We start from the raw sequence: 25021 nt of genomic DNA, 5'->3' as shown, positions 1-25021 counted from the left end.
AAACCTATGAAGATAAAAATAAATAATAAATAACATACGAAGCAATACAAGTGATGAAATAACAGAATCATTACATAGAAAAAAATAAATAAAAAGAGGTACATGAAAACATAAATTTACAATTAGTCAGAGATTTCAGGGAAAAAAAGCTCTATAGTTTCTGCAATTTTAATACTTTTTTTGTTATCCAACGATCTAATTGACTTCAGTAGAGATTTAAATTCTATGAGAAAAGATACAAAATTAGGAGATGAATTAGAAAATTTCTGCTTGTGAATATAAAATTTGGCATACAGAATGATGAAATTAATCAGATACTTAAGAGCACCATTTCCCGAATTATCGTAGAAACAGATGATATCTTTAAGGTTAAAGGTGTAGACAAAGTAAATCTGTCCAAAATGTTTTGGATATTTTACAATAAAAAAAAAAAAAGGTGAGATATTGTTTCAAGGAAGAGTCAATGTCGGCAAATTTAGCAACAAGGTGATTAGTAGGGTATATTTTATGTAAGATTTTGAGGTGTATTTCCTTAGCTTTGTTAGAAACACTCTACGGTAGAAGACAAGCCCTTCTCCAGTTTATGTTCTCAATTATAGATCTCCACAAAAACGTGCCCCTTGGCACAACTGTAGTCTTTCTCTGAAAAATTCGGCAAATATGCTTATTGTTATGCTTTATGTGTGTTAGTTCAATTCCATCCAATGATAATAAAGGCTGTGATATATCGTGTGCACCATAACTTAAGTATTTTTTTATAAGTAGAATTAAACCATTTGGGATTGAACGAGAGAAAATTACATTTTAAAATAAAAGACCTCCAATTTTGTTAAAAATGTGATTTGGGATAAAATACCAAATTGACTCTGCGTTTTTAAGACATCTTTTATTAACTTTAAAGGTGTTCACAGTGTCAATGAAATATAGGACTTGAAGACCTCCTTCTGCTTTACTACTGAAAAGTACATTTTTCTTTAGCTTATGTGGCTTATTTTTCCAAATAAAATCCAGAAGAATTTATGTCAGTGGCTGTTGAATCATTTACAAATAAGGATAAAGATGGATACACGAAATGAGATAGGCCCTCTGCTTTGGAGAGGAGAACTCTGCCCAGAATAGACAAATCCCTTTGAAGTCAGATGTTAAAAATAGTTTTAGTCTTCTTTAGTCTACTTGAAAAATGTAGATGTTGTCTAGCAATAAGATTTCTAGTTATCAATATGCCCAGATACTTAACAGAATCCTTAACTGGGATATTTCTAATTACACAATCATCACAACCATGCAGAGATAAGATTTCACATTTGAACATATTCAATCTTAAACCTGAAGCCTTGGAAAATTGGTCTATCAAGTTAATAAAGTTACATAACTCGTTAGTGAAAAATCCTAGTGTCATCTGCCAATTGGAAAATTTTTAACTCCTTACCAAATATTGAGATTCCTTCAAAATTTCTGTCTGTTTTCTTTTAAGTGACAATAATTCGGTGACTAAAATAAATAAGAAGGGGGAGATAGGGGAGATGGACCCCTCTATTAATGTGAAATCTTTTAGAGGTATTGAGATTAATTATAACCGAGCTATTAATATCTTTGTAGAACATACTGACAATGATTGACTTTTTCCTGAGTCCCCTGTTAGTGTTGTTGCACCTGTTAGGGAAAGACAAATGACACATTTATCATCCTTATTGGTAGAAAAGATTGTGACCTAATAAATCCTCATTAAAAAGCTCTGGCCCACCTTCAACTTGAGCAGAGTCTAATCAGTCAGAATAACTGAAAACACCTGTGTGGGTGTTCAGAGGTAAGATTTTTTATAGAAGATTATATATATTATATATATATAAATATAATATAATATGTTTAAGGTTTACAAGAGAAAATAATTTAAGTATGAAGACTAAATGGTTGTTTGACAAATAAATGTCACTATAACAATAGATTTATCCATATCTAAATATGACCATATAATTATGACACAAGCCAATACAACAAACAAGAGTTTTATTGCATGTCATAATTTCACAATGCCCCCTTTCTGTCTGTTTGTATTTCACAATGCCATTTTCACAATTAAGATTTTCCTTATAATTTCATCACAACATCTTTGTCAGTCAATCAAAGATAAAGAAGGCAGAGCCAGTTATTTAAAGTTTATTTGTATTGCACCTTTATAGGTCAGACATCCCAAAGGGCTTCACAATAAAAGACAAAAGCATTATAGGCTCTGCCCTGTTTGTCGTGATTGGCAGAGAGACTTTATGATAAAAGAAAAAATAATGGCATTGTGAAATAAAAACGTCATAAAACTCTTTGCAAAGAGGCAAGCGGAAATATTAAAATATATTGAAAATGTATTGGCTATTTCACAATGTCATGGTTATATGACCTATTTGTCTGTGATTATTCAAGTGATCATTTATTTTATGTCTTTCACCTTATTTATTTAGTCTAATATTTAACACTGAGTCTATAATTACTGTAGTATGGCTCTCCTACTGTACAGTTTGCTCAAACTCAATTCTGCACCTTGCAGAATCTCTCCCAGACTTTTGCCATTACCTTCTGACTCCAACACAGCATGTGAGGGTTAAAATGAGGATGATATAAGCCCTTCACCTAGTCCTGGGTCTTCCTCGAGGCCTCCTCCCAGCTGGACGTGCCTGGAACACCTCCCTAGGGAGGCGCCCAGGGGGCATCCTTACCAGATGCCCGAACCACCTCAACTGGCTCCTTTCGACGCGAAGGAGCAGCAGCTCTACTCCGAGCTCCTCACAGATGACTGAGCTTCTCACCCTATCTCTAAGGGAGACGCCAGCCATCCTCCTGAGGAAACCCATTTCGGCCGCTTGTACCCTGGATCTTGTTCTTTCGGTCATGACCCAGCCTTCATGACCATAGGTGAGGGTAGGAATGAAAACTGACCGGTAGATCGAGAGCTTTGCCTTCTGGCTCAGCTCTCTTTTCGTCACAACGGTGCGATAAATTGAATGTAATACCGCACCCGCTGCGCCGATTCTCCGACCAATCTCCCGCTCCATTGTCCCCTCACTCGCGAACAAGACCCCAAGGTATTTGAACTCCTTCACTTGGGGTAAGGACTCATTCCCTACCTGGAGAAGGCACTCCATCGGTTTCCTGCTGAGAACCATGGCCTCAGATTTAGAAGTGCTGATCCTCATCCCAGCCGCTTCGCACTCGGCTGCGAACCGATCCAGTGAGTGCTGAAGGTCACAGGCCGATGATGCCATCAAGACCACATCATCTGCAAAGAGCAGCGATGAGATCCCCAGTCCACCGAACTGCAACATTACATTACATTACATGTCATTTAGCTGACGCTTTTATCCAAAGCGACTTACAATTAAGTGCTTTCAACTGTGAAGGTTCAAACTCCATACAACAAGTAGTAAGTGCAAATACATTAGCTTTAAATAGGCAAAGCTACAAAGAGACATATGAAAGTGCAGGTTCGAAAGTGCAGGTTCAAGGTTTTTTTTAGGTTTTTTTTTATCCAAGGTGTAGTCGGAAGAGATGTGTTTTTAGCCTTCGGCGGAAGATGTGTAGGCTTTCGGCCATCCTGATATCGATGGGGAGCTCGTTCCACCATTTGGGAGCCAGGACAGTGAACAGTCGGGATTTTGTTGAGTGATTAGTTCTCCTTCACTGTGAGGGGGTAGCAAGCAGTTTGGCTGATGCAGAACGAAGTGGGCGGGTTGGGGTATATGGTTTGACCATGTCCTGGATGTAAGCGGGTGCTGATCCGTTCGTGGCCCTGTACGTCAGTACTTGTGTCTTGAAGCGGATGCGGGCCTGCAACCCCTCTCCACCCCGACTACGCCTTGATATCCTGTCCATAAATATTACAAACAGGATTGGTGACAAAGCGCAGCCCTGGCGGAGGCCAACCCTCACCTGAAACGAGTCCGACTTACTGTCGAGAACCCGGACACAGCTCTCGCTTTGGTCGTACAGAGATTGGATGGTCCTGAGAAGAGACCCCCTCACCCCATACTCCTGCAGCACCTCCCACAGTATCTCCGAGGGACCCGGTCATACGACTTCTCCAAATCCACGAAACACACGTAGACCGGGTGGGCATACTCCCAGGCTCCCTCCAGGATCCTTGCGAGAGTAAAGATCTGGTCCATTGTTCCACAACCAGGACGGAATCCGCATTGTTCCTCTTCAATCTGTGGTTCGACTATCGGCCGAACCCTCCTTTCCAGCACCTTGGAGTAGACTTTACCGGGGAGGCTGAGAAGTGTGATACCCCTATAATTGGCACACACCCTCTGGTTCCCCTTTTTGAAAAGGGGGACCACGACCCCGGTCTGCCACTCCTTTGGCACTGTCCCAGACCACGCAACGTTGAAGAGGCGTGTCAACCAAGACAGCCCCTCCACACCCAGAGCCTTGAGCATTTCTGGACGGATCTCATCAATCCCAGGGGCTTTGCCTCTGTGGAGTTGTTTGACTACATCAGTGACTTCCGCCTGGGAAATTGACAACAATCCCCCATCATCCTCCAGGTCTGCCTCTAACATAGAGGACGTATCAGTCGGATTCAGGAGTTCCTCAAAGTGCTCCTTCCACCGCCCTATTACCTCCTCAGTTGAGGCCAACAGCGTCCCATCCTTACTGTACACAGCTTGGATGGTTCCCCGTTTCCCCCTCCTGAGGTGGCGAACGGTTTTCCAGAAGCACCTTGCTTCCGACCGAAAGTCCTTCTCCAAACTTCTCCCACACCCGCTGCTTTGCCTCTGTCACGGCAGAGGCTGCAGCCCTTCGGGCCCTTCGGTACCTTGCAACTGCCTCTGGAGTCCTCTGGGATAACATATCCGGAAAGACTCCTTCTTCAGTCGGACGGCTTCCCTGACCACCGGAGTCCACCACGGTGTTCGTGGGTTACCGCCCCTTGAGGCACCTAAGACCCTAAGACCACAGCTCCTCGCCACAGCTTCAGCAATGGAAACTTTGAACATTGTCCACTCGGGTTCAATGCCCCCAGCCTCCACAGGGATGCACGAAAAGCTCCGCCGGAGGTGTGAGTTGAAAGTCTGTCAGACAGGGGCCTCCTCCAGACGTTCCCAATTTACCTGACTACCCGTTTGGGCTTACCAGGTCTGTCCAGAGTCTTCCCCCACCCCCTGACCCAACTCACCACCAGATGGTGATCGGTTGACAGCTCCGCCCTTCTCTTCACCCGAGTGTCCAAAACATACGGCCTCAGATCAGATGAAACGATTATAAAATCGATCATTGACCTTTGGCCTAGGGTGCTCTGGTACCAAGTACACTTATGAGCATCCCTATGTTCGAACATGGTGTTCGTTATAGACAATCCATGACTAGCACAGAAGTCCAACAACAAACAACCACTCTGGTTTAGATCGGGGAGGCCGTTCCTCCCAATCACGCCTCTCCATGTGTCTCCATCATTGCCCATGTGCGCGTTAAAGTAAAGTACGCAGGACTATGGAGTCCCCCACTGGAGCCCCATGCAGGACTCCATTCAAGGTGTCCAAGAAGGCCGAATACTCCGAACTCTTGTTTGGTGCATATGCACAAACAACAGTCAGAGTTTTCCCAGGGTTTTTGAACCATTTTTTGTCTGGCCCCTCACCTGAGACCACTTTGCCTTGGGAGACCCTACCAGGAGCACAAAGCTCCAGACAACACAGCCCTCAGGTTCATAGGGACACACAAACCTCTCCACCACGATAAGGTGATGGTTCCCGGAGAGGTGAAAAAACTGATTGTGTTATTTCAAAAGTTAAATACATTACATTAGAGGAAATAGCTTTATATTAATCATTAATACTGGTTCTTTTCTGTGTGGATTTTGTATGCATGACTCTCTTTCCATCACAGAACTATCACTTAAAAAGACGCCTGTGTTTGGTGTCAGCTACTAAAGCCCTGGCTCACGACAAATACTGAGGATGGGTCAAGTGCAGAGGACAATTTTTCGCAAGAGGATCAGTAGTCAGCTAGTAGTCAGTAGTTTATAGCATAAAGAAATGAGGGTAAACAGAATCACTCTTTATTATATCCTCCTGGGTCACAGCACCAAAGAGGAAGTGTGAATATTAAATATAATTTATTTTCGGCAAAATAACAAGCTCACTCTTGGGAGAAAAATAATGGGCTGTTTTTTTTTTGGCAGAATTCGAATGCTACCGATGCATATTTTTTATATTGACAGAAACTGGTGGTAACTTCTTTACGAGATCATGTAACAAATGGCATAAATGACAAGACTCATAAATATTTTAGGATATCATTACATTCGGGATCTTGAGTGGAAATTAGGGTTTAGGGATTTGTTTACTGTCAAACATAGACTTCGTATGGTGACTTCTGATATAAATTAGTAAGTATAGTATAAGCTTTTGATACACTCATAAATAAATACAATACACAAAACCTGATCATAAATTGCTACTTTCTTACACCAAGAGAATACATTATTTGTAAATACACATATAAAACAACAAGAGATCTAATTATAGATATTGGAATGACTGAATGTTGATTTCTTTCCTGCAATTTTCATAGAAACCTTATCCCCTACCACCTACAATGAGTGCATTTGAAACATAATCAACCTCCATAATAATTTTTTAGTGTTGCGGCACACACAAAATGCTTGTTATTTTTCACACTGATGCAAGACCCATTATGAGCAGAGAAGCTGTGAAATAGTCTGACGTTGTAGACTTCTTTCACTGGTGCTCTGAACAGTCCTGTACTGTAACTGCGTAGGTTGTGTTGTAGTTCTCTAAAGGTCCCACTGGTTTACCCAAACCAACAGAGGAGGTGACCTTTGACCTTTTACCAGTCACTGACCCTTGATTGAGCTCATCTAGCCCATCACTGTTTTCATTCTGGAAACAGAGACTGACAGTTCAACATAAATTATTCTTTCTCCTTAGCTCAGTCTGGATCAAACGGTGTACAGTGTGGTCACTTATGCTGTGTTGTTTAGTGCGCATAATGGACAGTTCAGTTCCTTGAACCTTGATTTCAAATTTGTCTTATTAGTAATCAGCCTCTCAAAAACTATGGAGCTAGAACAGTGACAGTAACCTGTGGTATTGAAAATAAAAATTGGCATTGAAACAACAAATATTGGCACTGAAAATGTTTCAACTGATAAATAAACACAAACATCAAACAGTTATAATCTCACAATGCTAATATTTTATTTCACTTTGAAATTTGTTTGCATTATGATGACAAAGAGGGCACAATTTATGGATAATTTGCATACTGGTGAGAGACCGCACCTCCACAGGAATCCTCACAGATGTGTTATACCCAGCCGGCATTTCAACGTTTATTTACGGTTGAAACAACATCATGGTTCATGGTTGAATCACTGTTGAATTATGTTTCTATTTTGAAAGGTGAATCAACTTTTATACCGCGACATTGTAACATATACTTAGACTGCTTTTATCCTAGAGACCTTCAACAATTAATGTTAAAGGTCTCTTCGGCTAAGCCATCTACCTGTCTCTTAGACCCCATCCCAACGAGGCTACTTAAATAAGAAGACACTTCATTACTAGATATGATTAATATATCTTTATTAACAGGTTATATACCGCAGTCATTTAAAGTAACTGTGACAAAACCTCTACTGAATCCTGGATCCTGGATCCTGATCCTGAGGTCTTAGCCAACTATAGACCTATATCTAACCTTCCCTTTCTCTCCAAGATCCTTGAGAAGGTAGTCACTAATCAGTTATGTGATTTTCTACATAGCAATAGTTTATTTGAGGACTTGCAGTCAGGTTTTAGAATGCATCATAGCACAGAGACGGCACTGGTGAAAATTACTAATGACCTTCTAACTGCTTCAAACAAAGGACTTGTCTCCGTACTTGTCTTATTAGATCTTAGTGCTGCATTCGCCACTATTGACCATACAATCCTGTTACAGAGACTGGAACATTTAGTTGGCATTAAAGGAATTGCACTAAGCTGGTTTAAGTCCTATTTCTCTGATCAATCTCAATTTGTTAATGTTAATGATAAATCTTCCAGGTACGTTAAAGTTAGCCATGGCGTTCCACAAGGCTCAGTGCTTGAACCAATTCTATTCTCCTTATATATGCTTCCTCTAGGCAATATTATTAGGAAACACTCAATTAACTTTCACTGTTATGCGGATGACACCCAATTATACTTATCAATCAAGACAGACGACACCAGTCAGTTAGCTAAACTTCAAGCATGCATTAAAGATATAAAATCATGGATGACCTACAATTTTCTGATATTAAACTCAAACAAAACTGGTTATTGTGCTGGGCCCTAAACACCTCCGAACTTCATTATCCAAAGATATAGTTACTCTGGATGGTATTTCCCTGGCCTCCAACACTACTGTCAGAAATCTAGGAGTTATTTTTGATCAAGATATATCCTTTAACGGCCACTTAAAACAATCTTCGTAACATTGCCAAAATTAGGTATATCCTGTCTCAAAACGATGCTGAAAAACTAGTCCATGCATTTGTTACTTCCAGGCTGGACTACTGTAATTCCTTACTATCAGGTTGCCCAAATAAGTCCCTTAAGACTCTCCAGCTGATCCAGAATGCTGCAGCACGTGTTCTGACAAGAACTACAAAAAGAGATCATATTTCTCCTGTATTAGTTTCTCTGCATTGACTTCCTGTAAAATCCAGGATTGAATTTAAAATCCTTCTCCTGACCTACAAAGCTCTAAATGGTCAAGCACCATTATATCTTGAAGAGCTCATAGTACCTTATTGTCTTAACTATAGCACTGCGCTCACAGAATGCAGAGTTACTTGTGGTTCCTAGTATCTAAAAGTAGAATGGGAGCCAGAGCCTTCAGCTATCAGGCTCCTCTCCTGTGGAACCAGTTCCCAGTCTGGGTCCGGGAGGCAGAAAGACCACATTTAAGAGTAAACTGAAAACTCTCCTCTTCAATAAAGCTTATATTTAAGGAGTGAGGAGTTGCAGCGTTCAGCCAAACCGGCGGGGGAGGGTGTGTGTCTGCAGACGCAACACCCCTTCTCTTCTCTGCTTCTCTTCATAGTCGTCAGATTAATCTACCATATAATCAATGATATAATCAAAGTAGAGGGAGGCAGGCCAGTACAGCCCGATCCGGCAGGGGAGAGTTTTAGCCCGACCAGGCTCCTCTCCTTAACCTGTTTCTCTTAATTATGCTGTTATAATTTTAGACTGTCGGGGGGACTTCCTTTGACACACTGAGCTTCTCTCTCCTCTCTCTTTCCATCTGTGTGCATCCTCATCCCAGAAATGCTTGTTACTAACTTAGCTCTGGGGAGCTTATTCCCCAGAGTCCTTATGTTTCCTTGGATTAGAGTGGCACCTAAATCATGGTTGCAGCTGTCTCGGCGGTCCTGCTCCGCTCCCTGCTATGCCCTGTTACACCCTGCTACGCTCTGCAGTGCCCTGCAGTGCCCTGCTACGTCCTGCTACGCCCTGCTATGTCCTGCTACGCCCTGCTATGCTCTGCTGTTCCCTGCTATGTCCTGTAACGCCCTGCAGTGCCCTGCTATGCCATGAACTACTACAACTACTATTTCTGGTCATTGTTCCATTATCTTTACTGTGACTATTATTGCCACTGTTCATCACACCCCCAACCGGCACAGTCAGACACTGCCTACCAAAAGCCTGGGTCTGTCCAAGGTTTCTCCCTAAAAGGGAGTTTTTTTCCGCCACTGTCGCACTAAATGCTTGCTCTTGGGGAAATACTGAAATTGTTGGGTCTTTGTAAATTATAGAGTGTGGTCTAGACCTACTCTATATGTAAAGTGTCCTGAGATAACTCTTGTTATGATTTGATACTATAAATAAAATTGAATTGAAAATTGAATTGAAAATTGAATTGAATAGTTAAGTGCAGTCTTGTAAAGCTATCAGCCATTGTCCTCGAAGGGAGTCAAAGGGTTTGTGGCTGCCCTCTGTTCTGCCATAGTCTGCGGCCCCAGAGGGCACTGGATGGGTGGTAAAATGACTCCACTGGCAGACTCTTCTGTCACCCTTCGTCATTGTCCCACTCCAAGAAATATCTTGTATATCCTGTAATTGACAAATAATGTTAAAAGACTGCAGTTGCTTTTAGAATACTTCACAAAACAATTACACTTTCCTGGAGAAGTCTGGTAAAGTGTCAAGGTCCCTCTGGAGGTGTGGTACAAATATACTGTATAGTGGGTACAAAATAAATGCAGACTGGGGATCTAGCAGGCAATCCTCTTAAAGACACATCATGGCACAAGCACTCCACCCTACAAGATAAATACCAAAACTCAATCAGTGCACTATTAATATCACTTTAAACCCCCAAGTGGGCTAGCTGATGTGGTATTAGCTAGCGTTAGCACTTGTTCAGCTAACCTCTACCAAAACAGCACAGCTTACATTAAAAGATAACCAGCCTGCTTCTATGTGAAAAAAAATGGCAGAGATAAACAGACTTACTTGAGATGTAGGTTCCAGGTGAACTTGTGGAAGCCATTGCAGATATGCAGTTATAACGCATCTCTGAGGATGCCTGTGGAGGTGCGGTCTCTCGCCAGTATGCAAATTATATGCAAAGTATATGTAAACCGCACCCTCTATGTCCCTCCCCTCAAGCCCCTCCTCTCTACGCCAAAACGGTGACAGAAAGTTGAAACTGAAAACAAGGGACAGCGTAAAAAAAACTGTCACTGAAAAAAGACATATCAAGAAAAAAAGAAAAAGTTTAGATTGAAATTGAAAAACCTATCATAAGGCAAAAAAAAATGTCAAATTGAAATAATATAATAGGATTGTGAGATTATAACTTTTTGATGTTTCTGTTTTATATTTCAGTTCAACATTTATCAGTGCCAATATTTGTTTTTTCAATGCCAATTTTTATTTTCAATACCACAGGTTACTGTCACTGTTCTAACTCCATAAAAAACAAGAACTACTTTTAACTTGATTAATTTATCCCTTTCAGTTTCATTAACCTGTGTGCTGTCTTCTCGTCAACCTTGAAAAAAACACTTTTTTTTCGACGTTTTTGACGCCTTTTTTTCACAGTTTGCTTTTGCTTTTTCCGTTTTAAATTGTTAAATTTTTCTTCTACACATTTTCAGCACTTATTTCTACATCCCATATTTTCTGATATGAAACAAAAATTGAAAATGGGTCAATTTGACCCGAAGTCAACACAAAGGTTAAAAATGTTTTTAAAGCTTAATCCCGTTGTCCCCAGAGCCCAACCCTTTTACCTCATGAGCCTTTAAACCTGCAAAAACTGATTTTGTTTTGGCCACTTTGGGGTAGCAGAAACTCTTTTTCGCCAAAGGCAAAAAACACCTTAAGTGACGCATTACAACTTTTTTGCGCAATTGATGAAGTATTATCGAATTTTACTGTTTCCATACAGCTGTGCAGCTTTAAAATGCTGATAAAATGATGGGAACATGGCTAATGACACTAAAAAAATGCTATGCTCCGTAGAGCTGAGGGTGATAAACCTCTGTGGGTTTGTTGCCAAAAGCGGCCCCCTTTCACATTATACATAGTCATTTTAACCATTGTTAAAAATAGAACTATGGATTATAGCGGCTTTTGTCCACTCTGCACTCATCACACGTTGCATGTGTCAATGAATACTAAGCTGTTCCACCACTGTTCTGTTGATCATCTTGAAACCCCATATATCCTTTTTGTAATTATTTATCTTGTGTCTCTCATAATTTTTATGTTGAGTAATGGACAGTGTATAAAATGTGCTACACAGATAAATTTGACTGCCTTGAACACATCTCGGATGAGCTGTTTGGATTAATTACAACAGTAGTGTTAAGTATCATGGTTCTTTAGGTTTAACACTCCCATGATACTGTCACCTCTGTGATAACTGATATAAACATACGCACATACAATACAGCAGCTGAATAAAGAACAGTGATGCTGCTTTGTTAGCTCTGCTCTCCTTTTCATCCACAGAGAGATGCATCTGTTCAGTGTGACAAGTTAGGCAGATATGACTCATGTTTTTCATCAACATTTTGGATGGGCTCCAGTGTTGCAGGGGGACATCATTTGTTTTCTCAAAAAAAAAAAAAAAAAAAAAAACATGGTATAAAATAAAGTCAGTTTATGAGAAATCCTCTGGTTTGGTCACCTCAGGCAATAATATATACTCACAGTAGCCTTAAAATGATTTCTATAACATTCTTAGCTCTTGCTTAATAGGCACTATGTTATTTCTGTACAGTAATTGTCTTAATATGTTGAGGCGTCAGTGGTGTTATGGCGTCCTAATGGAAGAAGAAGAAGGTTTTGTCGTTGGAGCAGAACAGGTTTAATCCCTCAAACGTTTATCCTGTAATTTATCCTTGTTTGTTCTGATGGATTAGACACTGATGACAGACTAAGCTGTGACCTTTTCACTGAGATGTATAAAGTGGCTAAAAGACATTAATCACCCTTGACTTTCACTCACGTTGTTGTGTGTCTTAGGGCCCTGACACACCAACCAGACGGGCCAACCGTCGGCAGAAAAGCCAGTCGGACTGATAAGTCGGGTCCCGAGGTCCAAAAAATGCCTCAGAACACACTGAGGCGACGCCGACTTGAGCGTACGCTCTGCACGTGCGCAAAACGTAATACGTCTCCATAGCAGCAGGCGGCGCTGCTCTGTATTGTTTCCATTAACAGTTGATTATTTCCCAGAAAATTAAAACCGGCAGCTGATTGGACGAATGCGTCACGTGGTTCTTTTTTCTCCGGAAATTCACAGCCAGACTGTCATGGCGGCTTGTTCAGAATACGATCTCATATTGTACTAAAATAGTTCACCGAAACGTGTTTCTGAAAACATTTTAAGCGAGAAATAGGCCGTGCAGTTGCTGAATCTGTCTTCATTTCAGATTGACAAAGGTCAGTTTAAAAGATTTTCGTCAGATTTTGAGCGGCTCATCCGCTCCCCATTTCCGGGTGAGAACCGACTGCCCTATCCCCGACTGAACATGTCGGGTCGGCCCAAATGACTGCCGACGGCTCCTCGGACAGCCGACAGCACGGGACACACCGAACAGACTCGAGTCACAGACCTCGCCAGACGGCCCTACACCCGATTATCGGGCTGGTGTGTCTTCTCTCTTAAAGATCATCGCAAATGCATGTCAAAGCCACACACGTTTGCACATACTGTACCACATTGTGTATTGATTGTTTCAATATTCTGAACATTTCACATCCTTGCCTCGATTGATACTAACTCGAAGGGAGTTACATAAAAGTAGGCAGTATGCAGAAAGATTTAGTCCCAAATGTTTTTATAGACCACCTAATCTTAAAGATAAGCAAGCATATGTGAGTGGATGGTATACATGACTATGAAATGACCATACCATTTGTATTTGAGAGGTCTTAAAATGCATAAAAGAGAGCATTTTATTGCAGCTGTGTTCATTAATGGCTTGACCAAGTATGGGTTTTGCCTTTTACAAAGTATTGTGCAATTCAATTTTCAACAAACACATATAGTTTACTGTACAATCACTCAGGATGAGAAGTTGTAAATTGGAAAATAGAAGAGAAGCCATTTTTATTTTATAATACTTTAATTGCCAACAGAAATGGCCAATTTACACGATTAACAACAGCAACACACACCTAAATGTCTCTGTCTGTCTCTTGCTATACAGTATGTTTCTATCTGACTGCCAAGCACATTTTATACAATCTTTTTGAAATGTCAGGGGAAATAAAATGGGAATTTTCCATCACCTTGGTGGAAACAAATAAATTGGCTTTCTGAATGTCGACAAGCATATTTGCATGAAAACTGGGTGAACTGAATAAGAAGTATGAAAGTGATTGTTTGTTGTTTAACCTCAAGACAAAAACAAAGAAACTCATGCTGCAATTTGCTAATACACTAAACTAAACCAGAATGGCAGTGGTGGAGAGATATTATTTAACAAGTCACTAATGGTTAGCATACATTTATTTTAATCCAAGAAATGACATGTCTTTACAACACAGAGGATAATTAAGTGGATTTTTCCAGTTGTAGTCCAACCTTTTTTTAATTCAACACATAATTGATATAAAAAGCAAAATATGCTTTGATGGAATCACATCTATTGTCTGTCTCTCATTCTCTAAGCCTTCCTCCATCGCTGCCTGCCGCACCCTCTCTACATCTGTGTGACATGGAGTTGTGAACAATTCAATGGCAAAAAAGAAATCCCACCATTTTCACTGACTAGAAAAAGAGGATGTCACAGATTGTCAGCAGGAACACAAGGAGGAAGCAGAGAAAGAAATTCACATTGTTTATTAAGAAGTGGCAGTCAAGGATGATGGTTTTCTATGGCAAGAATGAAAAGTGCCATGTTGCAGCAGTGTCAGACTGAAAAGGAAATAAAGAGAAGGAAAGAGAGCAAGAGATAGCGAAAAAAGGAAATAACACTGGGCTACACTAACATCCATACCCCGTATATTATTACTGAATGTGAACCACATTTAAAAGGTCAAAAGTATATACGTATGCTGATCCATTTTAAGGGGCCAATACTCCATCCAAACTGATGAATTTAGAAATCTCCTGAGCCACAGCCATTGATTTCACAGTGGTGGAAATACATCAACAATTTTGCAATTAGTCAAATTATTGACAACTAGTTGACACACAGGACACCTGGGGCTTTTGGGGCCCTGGGGCTTGCTTCGCTCTGTTTGCCCACTTAGCCTGGTTGGTAGTCTAGCCTTGTATCGACCTGTCCTCAAAAAGTAGGTGGTGGTGGAGGATTGGTGACGTGATGATTTTACTCCAAAATGTTGTCATAAATGCTGCTCAGACCGGGCCCTTAGACACTGATATTGTTGTTTATGAATAACTTGTTAAAGCTACTTTAGCATCATGTACTTATTTTAAATTAGCTTGAGAGCATCAGCAATGTCTAATTAGTCTTGCTTCACCATTTAAATAATGTACAGCCTTTTCAACAGTTTAGAGACAGAAGAAACCACAAGCTGGTCAAAAACTCCACTTTTCTTCAGCTCCCTGGTTGTTGAGTTCCTCTCTCATTTCCCTTTGTGCTTCTTGAACAGGGCGTACAGGACCTTCAAGGTGGCAGTGTCGTCCTGAGAGACAATATCTGCCACACAATCAACAGGGAACATTTAGTGTGTATCAGTGGTGTAGTCTACGTGATACGCAGGTATACGCAGTATACCCACTAAGAAAGCTCCAGGATTTCCATATACCCACTTAAAAATGCCCAATGACATGCAACAACAACATACTTTCCATTATATTTTTGATATACTGTATTTAGAATTGTCATTTGTGTTTTTCTTCTTCACATAGGCTAAATAAAGGTATTTTCACCGTAAATTGGTGCATAACAGTGTATCCGGATACAGGAAATGAAGTCGTTGATGCTCAAAACTTCCCTGGGGAGGACACCCAGACCCCCCACTATGATATGCCCCCCCTCCCCCCCCAAAGGCAAATTATACAGTATATCCACTACAATACATTAGACTACACCACTGGTGTGTATTTATAATGGACCATCAGCATATACCAAGCCACTGAGGCAGCGAAAACACAAGGATGCTTTTACCAACATTAGCTAATAACTATGCTCACAATCCATCCTAACAGGTCATAGATCAGGAGGGCAAAAAAAACAAAACATTAGATGGACATTTAATCAACATGTCCTTGGTGAGACGGGATCCCAACAAAATTGCACTCTGTTGTGAGATGCACTAACTGAATAAATGTGACATTAAGATCAACTTCACCACCGGCTAACCTAATTAATGCACGCAGTGCGCTCCCGTTTTAGACTCTCAGTGCTGGGAATCCTCATTCCATCAGAGCAATTATGACGGTAATTAAAAAGACACTAAAAATGAATTAAATTAGCCACTTGCTCTTGGCTTAGATTAATTGTGCTGATTCCTACATTAACAGTTATCATGTTGAGGATTTACTTCACGATTACAGGCTGCATGGCTGCCTGGCAATGTTGTGGAGAAGTTTTAGTGATTGTGATTCAAGCTCAGAGAGAATACAGAGCATCTTGTCAATAATGGATCTGCAGGGAAGTGAAGTAGATCTATTTGCAATTGATTGATTCACACACCTAGATAAGTTGGTAACTCCCTGAGTCAGTCACTCTATTTCACTCTTCTCTTTTTTGATTGATTTACTCCCCATGGCCAAAAGTGGACACCCATATGTGATTGTTGATCTCAATCTCATTCCAAAACCATGGGCCTTAAAATGTTGCTATAATAGCCTTCTATAACTCGTCTTCGATTCAGGATTTTTTGGCTGCAGGGATTTGCTCCCATTCAGCCACAAGAGCATTAGTAAGGTCGGTGTTACAGTTCATCCTAAAGGTGTTGGATGGGGTTAAGGTTCAGGGCTCTGTGCAGGTTAGTTAAGTTCTTCCACAATAAACTGGGAAAAAACATTTCTTTATGGACCTGGCGTTGTGCATCACAACATGGTCATGTTGAAAGATTTAGATTTTTGTTTTGTTTTAATCGGTCGTTCATATCAAATAGCATAACTAATTGCGAAGAGGTACTTATTTAAAATTTTCTCTGAAATAGACCTTTGATTCCCCAAATTTACGAACGACAGCATACCATACTCTTACCTTTTTAAATCAAAGAGAAAGTTTCTATAATGTAATTATTTCACTGTTATATGATTATTTGGATGAATGCTCACACTCATAAGTTTATGCCACAAATCATGAACTCGTGATTTTACGTTGGGAAATCTGATAACTGACATTTGCAAATTGAAACTGACAAACACGAAATTAACGAGGACTTTTCACAGTGCACAGATACAATCATAATATATTTCTGGGATCAGTCTGATAACTGGGTGGCATACAGTAGCAGTGTTCATGAATACAGATAACGTATCTTCCTCCAGACACACACACACACACACACACACAGTAGATGTAGCCATAGCTGTGAGGTTAAATCCCTGTGTCTATCAACAGGCACCAGAGTGACATTGTCCCCTTGAGACCGCCTCCCTCGCTCCTCCTCTCTAAATGAATGATGATGATCCCGGACTGAGCCAATCATCCGCAGTGATACTCATTGAGACACGAGTCACACTCATTTATATTCCGCAAGCAATTCCATTTTCCCCTCCAAAACACTGTCAAACCCACACTCCACCGAGCAGTGGAGATTAACTCAAACTACCGGGGCGACCCCCCACCCCCGTCCTTCACTGATATACAAACAGATTTTGCTATTTCCCCATCATACAGATAAATGCTTTTGATAGTTTATATCATCTGAATTAGTTTGACATTGCTGTCTTGGAGCTCTGGTGTTTTTCTGTTGCAATCATTTTACTCACAGGCACTTCTGTTTTAGTTTTTTTCACCCTCTGTGCGTGGCATTTTAATTTGAGTAAAATCTGTTGTCTGTATATTGTGTGAGCAGTCTGTGTGTGTGTGTGTTATCTCCTCACCTCGTGGATCAACGCTGGACACTTGAAGGCCTGCATCATTAAGGAGGTCCAAGGCCAAGGTCACATTGTGGAGCTAGAGGTCAGAGCGAAAAAGAATTTCAAACACAAAATCCAGTCACCACATTGAAATTGAAATCAGTAATACAAATATATTTAATTTTGTTGTAAAATGTGCCCTCTAATATATTTTAATGTACTTATGGTTAAGCATTATTATCTCTATATATGTGGTGATATTTTATAGTTGCTAGTTGTAGTTATTTGTATTATAAAATATAACCAACTATCTATTAGGTAGTGGAAGAAGTATTCAGATCTTTTTCTTATGTAAAAGTGTCAATACCACAATGTAGAAAAAAACTCTGTTACAGGTAATAGTCCTGCATTCAAAAAGTACAAACCTATTTAAAGTACCAAAAGTAAAAGTACTCATATTGCACAATGGCTCATTTTACATTCATGTTATATTATTGGATTATAATCATTGATAGATTAATGTAGCCTACATAACACTTTGATGATTTTATGATGTAACATATTGGCTATAAACTGGTAAAACAAAAAGGGTAACAACTGAATTGTGCCATAATAAGTCATCGTACAGATATAATAAGCACATTGCAGTGTGAAAAATAATCTACTATTATGTATTGTGGATCCGGCTGATACATAATGTGTTTATAACCAGAACATTTTTTATTTAGTTTTAAAGGTATCAAATATCACATATAATATGGAGTGTCAGAGTGTCTTTTATATAGTACCTTATTCATAAACTCTTCATATCTGTGATAAAAGGTTCATAACTGTTTCATAGACTCCTCCTATTGCTTCAAGTAAAGTTAGATCAAAGATATCATTATAAGTGACAGAGAAGTAATTATGCATGTACTTTTATTAATTGTAAAATATTATATATATATATATATATATATATATATATATATATATATATAATATTGCAATAGGCCAGATTTTTGGATCAGGTTTCAGTATTGTAGCTCATTATCCACTGTGCTCTTGTGGAAAATTAGATTAGCTCAAATTAGATTTGAAAACTCTTTTATGATCTTACAGTATAATACTTTTGAATTAGAATAATGTAGTCTGTGTATAGCTACATTTTCACTCAAATTAAATTAATGATAAAAAATATATAATATATAAATAAATGAAAACCTAGATCACCTGTGAGCATTTAGGCAGTATAATGATGATGATACTAAAAAGTGAACCAGAATGCACTGCCCTTACTACCTTAATGTGTCAGGAATCCATACAGTACCATCTCAGAGTGATTGACAGGTGTCAGGTTGAAGTCATAGAGCGGGATGAAGAAGCCTTCCAGCTGTCCGAGCAGCAGCAGCAGAATCACACCGTCAGCAAACTAGACAGAAAATACACCACACATTGGAGCCCATCCAATGAAGGTGATATAATCTCAGGGGAAGAGATCAATGTATCTTTTATTTATTTATTTATTTTTACAGGAAAGCCTCTACAGTAAGTGCTCCAAAACTGTGTTCAGCTGTTTTTTTTTTTATACCTGTTTGTCCATATCAGCCACCTGCAGACCCATGGTTGACATATTCTGGTTGACAAAGTGTAAGATGGCCTGAAAATGTAAAAAGTTAGACAGTTTGAAATACATGTTGGTCTTATTTAGCTGACATAGAGGGTATTAAACATGCAATATAGTTACTGGTTGCACGACAAACGCCGTGCAACCAGTAACCAGTAACATAGCTCAAACACTGCGTTCGTGATTCGACTGCTCATTACTGTTTTCCAAGATGCCCTCATGTAAACATGAACGCTACTATCTTTATAATATATATTTTTAATAAACTGTCTGTACACTTACAAAGTTGTCAATGCTTCGGTTTGCATGTAGGGACCCTCATTATACTACCGTTAAAGTGTGGTGCTATTTTGAGCCTTGTTAGTGGTATAAAATAGCGATTTACCATCTGCCCCGAAAGCTAGCATTAGCAGCTAACCACCGGTTTGCGTTAGCTTGTTTAAAGCTAGAGACGCATTCGATTAGCATGAAAACAGATCGTTGGAAGAGAACGTTGGACTAGATACACATATGTTATTAACCCCTAGGTTCATTTTGCGCCGGAATTGTCCTTTAAGGCCACAAACAAATTATACTTATTTATTTCCTATCTTAACACCACAACATACTCTCTCACTGCCAGTCTGCCTCAGCACTTTTTCTACTCTCCTTGTTATACCTTCTTCACCGTGTTGATCTTGTGATCCTCAAGCTTCAGCAGTTGCTCGACGGGATCTTCCCCTGGGTGACCCAGAGCCAGAAAAGTGTGTTAAAATCATTGTAGGCTGTAATGCCGCTTCAATGACATTAAAAATGTCAAATCTGCTCAACCTCCGACAGATTTTTACTCACTTTCAGTCTTGTTGAGAGAGTCTGAGCCTGCATCCCTGTTGAAAAAGACAAGAAAATTTGAGGTGTTTTTCTTACATCCACAGAATCACACCGGACAGAAATCTGCTCACCTTATCTCTGTCAGGACCTCCGTCTGTACATCTGATTTAATTCCACCTCTGCTCACCTGCATGAAAGATAACCCAAATTGAGCAGCACTGCCACAAGGTGTGTTTAAGACTGAGAATTGGTGCTGAAAAAAGTGCTAAAGCTTCAGCTGAAACTCACTTCCAAAACTATAACTTCAACTTTCACATTTGGTGGCAAATCCAGTTCAGGCTGGAAAGATCTCACCATGGCAACCAGCAGATGAATAGTGGCCAGAAGGTTTTTGTTGTGAATGACTGACAGGCGAACAGCAGAGAACAAAACACACACACACACACACACACACACACAGAGACATAAAAAACTGATATGACAGAACTCACACACTCCCAGTATGGCAGCAAAGAATCATTTTCAGCAAAGAATCATTATCATCATCATCATAAATAAATGAACACCTAACTGAAATGTAATTACTACTGAAAACTTTAAGTTATAATCCTGCTGTTGATATTGTTTATAGTCTGCATTTTTTCAGCAATAGCCATTTTCTGTATGTATACATTCTATATTTACAGTACCTCTCTTTGCAGTAGTTTCAGATGATTCAATTGCATGTGCAGTCGCCTACATATACTCAAAAGGGATTCACAGGAAATGATGCAGCATGTAATAAGCCTATTTTTATTAGCCTCATTGTTCACTGTTCACTCTCCTACAACTGTTTCAGAGCTGTATTAAATTATTAAGTTATTATTTCCTCCTGCTGCTGCTTCACATTAAAAGCATTCAACTGGTGAAACATGGGTTGGCTTTTATTGTGAAGCAGTCGCAGGAAATGCAATGTTTTTGTCAGAGGTTAGTGCTCACTACGATCATTCAAAACCAAACAAGACATTGATCCTTTTAGTCCTTTTCATCCTTTCAGTCCTATATGATTAATGAAGGAAAAGTTCAGATGAGTGCAAACACTTGAATATCACAGTTAGGTGTTCAGTTGTTTATATACAATTTGAATTATTTTTGAAGCCTTCACTTGCTTCCCTAACCCAGCACCAAAATAATCCACTGACAGGTGATAAAAACAGAACCCCATCATGTTGATCTCCACCAAAATCCCTCACAGTTGGTGTAAGCTAACATGGCACGCTTAAGCTAGTACCAAATCATGTTGCAATTCCAAGTCATTGCCAGAACAGAACATTTGTCCTCTTGCATGACTCACGTTTGACGTTCCACTTGATCTGGCTGCTGTCCTGCAGGCCCAGTCTCTTGTCCAACTCCTCCAGGATCACTCCCAGCTTGCGGATCTGAGCAGGGCTGGTTAGTGCCATAGCCTCTACAGACATGTGCACACCGGCCAACCTGGCTGTGGAAATCAGGAAATTATTATTATTATTATTATTATTATTTACTTTATATAATTCTCTGGGCAAGGACTGTGTTTTGGATATTATAAATGACATGCTTTTAGGTAAACAACAAGGGGAAACATTTGTTAGTTTTCATCTTCAAATTTAGATTATGATTAAGTGGAAGTAGGGCAATGATAAATGACAGCACAATTGCACAGATGTGCATTAACTCACACAGCAGGTGATGAAGCACTAGTCCATCGAACAGATCCTCCTCCAGACTCTGAACCACTATGTGATCCGGTTTCAAAGTGCTATTGATCCAACAAACCAGCGCCTGCCAAAACACAATTAATCACACAGTCAGATCAACAAAAACGTTCATCTTCTTGCATACATTTTTCTGTTTCAAATGTGCCAAATGAAAAACAGCATGAAACCTTGTTTTTCTTTATTCTCTTTATTGATTTTCAGAGATAATACAATCTTGAAGTAGATAGAAATGATGACAAATACTAAATACTTTATTAGACATGTTATGGTTAATCTAGTTGTTTTTTTTCATTTACTGCTGCCTGCATGACACACTTGTGCTGCCATCTTTTCCAATCAAAACCTTGTTTTAAATTCTTTTTAGATCCAGCAGACTCTGCCGACAATTCCTTGGCCTGACTCTGTTCTGTCTCCCATCAGCTCTAATAATTATGTTCATTAAAATTTCACCGATCCTTTCACCTCTCTCTCTGCATCAGATATTATTCATGCTCTTCGCTCCTCACATATACATGCAGGCTCTGTAATGTATTTCCTGTGTAGCATTCATCTCCGGCCCACTCAGGACACACTCCCTGTGCAGCAGGATGGGTTTTGATGTTACAGTAATAAGTATAAATGTTTAATATAAGATAGAGATTCAGACAGCTATATATGTAGATAACAGGAATTAATTTCTTACCTCCTTTAGCTTTTCAAATTTGGGGTCTTTTAAAGACCCCGGCTGAATAAGCTTCTGCTTCTCTCCTGTGTGAATATATAAACAAACTGCATTGGTGGAATAGTTTCTTATTTTACAGTCTTTAACATGCTACAATTCTGTGACTGACAATCTTTTATCATTTCCAGAAAGCTGAATATTTTATTTATTAAAAGGCAAACCCCTGTGTTTTCTCCTTAACTACAATATACACACAAATCCTTATTGTTTTTTTTATGTATTTCTGTGTTTCAGGCAGCCAATGGTTTTCATTGAAACCATATGGTATGAAAAGCAATTAGCAGAGTCCTGAAACTTGCATGAGTTGTGTAATAATCACACTAAACAATTAGTCTGCATTATGTTTGGTCAATTTAATATTACTCTCGCTTTGCCAGACCCTCCTCCAAAGCACGCTGAAGGAGAGTCTGGCTACTCCACATAGCATTCAGGGATGGGAGGAAAACATGCTCTGGTTTAATGGCATTTCTTTAAACCAATCAGAATCGTCATGGGCTGTGCTAAACTCCGCACTGAGCCGCTGCAAAATAGTTGTGCGAGAGAAAACTAAGATTGGACAGATAGTCTAGCTAGCTGTCTCAATTCACCCTGCAGAGATCTGAGAAGCAGTCAACCATAGTCCTCATAAATCCACCGAATTTGAAATTCCAACACAAAGAAAGTGGAAGGATACGGAAAATACATGCATCCGGCGGATTATAGACTAATCTAATATTATATTGACTAGAAGTACAGAGGATTTTAGTGTCTTTCAGCATATTGTTTTGGTTTAGTGGTAAACAACTTTACTATTTTCATCCACTATCAATGCTCTCAACAGAGATGTCTCCAGATGCCATCAGCTGTTTTCAGATGAAAAAAAAGCTCTGATAAACCCACCAAACAGCAGACATGCCAAGGTAGCGACTAGCTGGTGAACATAGTGAAACATTTAGCAGCTAAAGAGTCAGATATTTCCCTCAGTGGTGGAAACAAGACCATAGTTCAAAAGAAGGTGAATATTGGACTTACATTCCCCAGAAACAAAACTCTAAATGAATGATGATTTTGCGCCGTGTCTGCTGAATGTGTAAATAGGCAACTGTTGCCTTACACGTTCACCACAACAACTGATACAGTAACTTGACATTTGAGAAAAAAAGAGAAAAAAAATGAATGATGCAGACTTGATGTTGATTGTGAGGGATTACACAAGTAACGTCTGCTGATGAATTTTCATATCAAAGGGAAATTAATTGAAACACATAGATGCTCATGATTGGGGGGGGGGGAAAGTGTTTAAAGAGATGTTTAAAGGTCTAAAATGCAAAAGAGTGATTTGCAAAAGGATTAACTGTGATGTAAAGGTTGTGTCAAACTGTCTAACTTTTTCAAGGTAAATACAGTAACCTAAAACATGCAAAACTACTGGAATTGTCCTTTCAAGGATACAGAAGGTCCAGGAGCTGATTTGAGACTTCAGCAGTCTGAATAATACAAAATTAAGTGGGCAATTCCAAAAGTACAGTCTTTTTAATATGAAATTAGTATAGACACAACAACCAACGTACATATGTAGGTGTGAATACTGCATTAAGATAGACTTATGTCAACCTAAATGTACTATACAAATCATGAGTGACTGAGACTGAAAATGTTTACTGAATGAACACATACCCTGAAAAGATTCAACGTCCACAGTGTCATCCTCTTTGTGATACTCAAAGACAGCAGCCTCCATTACTTCTCTTCAGCAAAACCTGCAGAGAAGAAGAGCTTGAATATAAACCACAGTAGAATAAAGAAATACTTTGTTTTTGGCAGAAAGTATCTCTCTCTCAAGCGGCTCAGCAAGTGTCCTCATGTTGTACCTCCAAATTTCTGCTTTTCAGGTTCAAAGATAACAGTCTGTACTTAGCTCAACTACACTGCATTTCTATTGTTGGATTTTGGAAGTGTTTTTTTATGACTGAAGGTTCTAAAAACACAAGTGAACTAGAAACTGGAAAAAGGAAGATGTTTAGTTTCCTCACTTCCTTTTTTCTTTTTCAGTAGCCTGCTCAACAGATCTGTAGATCCCCCACAAATTTGCAGGGCTGCACCTCTCCCTCTGAACATTTTTTAATCATACGGTCTGAGACAAAAAAACAGCAAAGTAACACACTACGACAAAACAGACGTGACCTGGAGCGTGTCAAACTGTTCTGGATGTGGAGAGTGAAACTTTTCTTTTCCTGTGTGTTATTATGTGTGTGGCTTCCTTTTCCTGAGGTTGACAGTTACTTTCAAACAAGGTCATAAACAAAAAGTCTTTTAGACTAAGCTTACCTTCGGCACTCTTGAGACTGACTCGGCAGAATGACTTCAGTTGAATTGAGTTCCGCAACTGTCAACTCCACAAACTGTCAAAACAACGATATAAGAAATGGAGGGTTGTACATAGCCTGCTTTATCTGAATACAGCCTCTTGTGAAGTCTATCAGCGTACAAGGTCTGACGGCACTAAATCTAAGAAAATAACATGTCACAGGGTCGAAAGGGAAGATAATCACAAATGAGAGGATGTGGCAGAGAAGGTACTTCCTCTTTTTGATACTGGCTTTGCACACGTTTTTCAGATAAGGGCATTTGTATTCTGTGTCACAAACGGCATTT

General features: G+C 39.6%; 1 protein-coding gene across 5 annotated transcripts; it reads right to left on the bottom strand.

The window, feature by feature from the left end:
- Positions 1-11239: 11239 nt before the first annotated feature.
- parvg (parvin, gamma) lies at positions 11240-24950 on the bottom strand. Of its 5 annotated transcripts, none has more exons than XM_031283390.2 (13): positions 24695-24950; positions 24044-24126; positions 22349-22413; positions 21628-21730; positions 21264-21407; positions 20219-20334; positions 20062-20117; positions 19952-19986; positions 19779-19840; positions 19085-19153; positions 18824-18925; positions 17539-17611; positions 11240-12322 (listed from the first exon to the last, which is right to left on the bottom strand). In XM_031283390.2, exons 2-13 carry the CDS (start codon positions 24105-24107, stop codon positions 12288-12290), a joined length of 924 nt encoding a protein of 307 aa, XP_031139250.1. In that variant the 5' UTR covers positions 24108-24126; positions 24695-24950; the 3' UTR covers positions 11240-12287. The 5 variants fall into 5 exon arrangements, with proteins under 5 accessions (XP_031139250.1, XP_031139246.1, XP_031139248.1 ...); XM_031283386.2 differs by lacking the exon at positions 11240-12322 and adding an exon at positions 13696-14215; XM_031283388.2 differs by lacking the exons at positions 11240-12322; positions 24695-24950 and adding exons at positions 13696-14215; positions 24400-24540.
- Between the last annotated feature and the right edge of the window lie 71 nt (positions 24951-25021).

The sequence above is a fragment of the Sander lucioperca genome, chromosome 7 (assembly GCF_008315115.2).
Source record: "Sander lucioperca isolate FBNREF2018 chromosome 7, SLUC_FBN_1.2, whole genome shotgun sequence".
Lineage (NCBI taxonomy): Eukaryota > Metazoa > Chordata > Actinopteri > Perciformes > Percidae > Sander > Sander lucioperca.
This window is presented reverse-complemented; position numbering and strand designations above follow the sequence as displayed.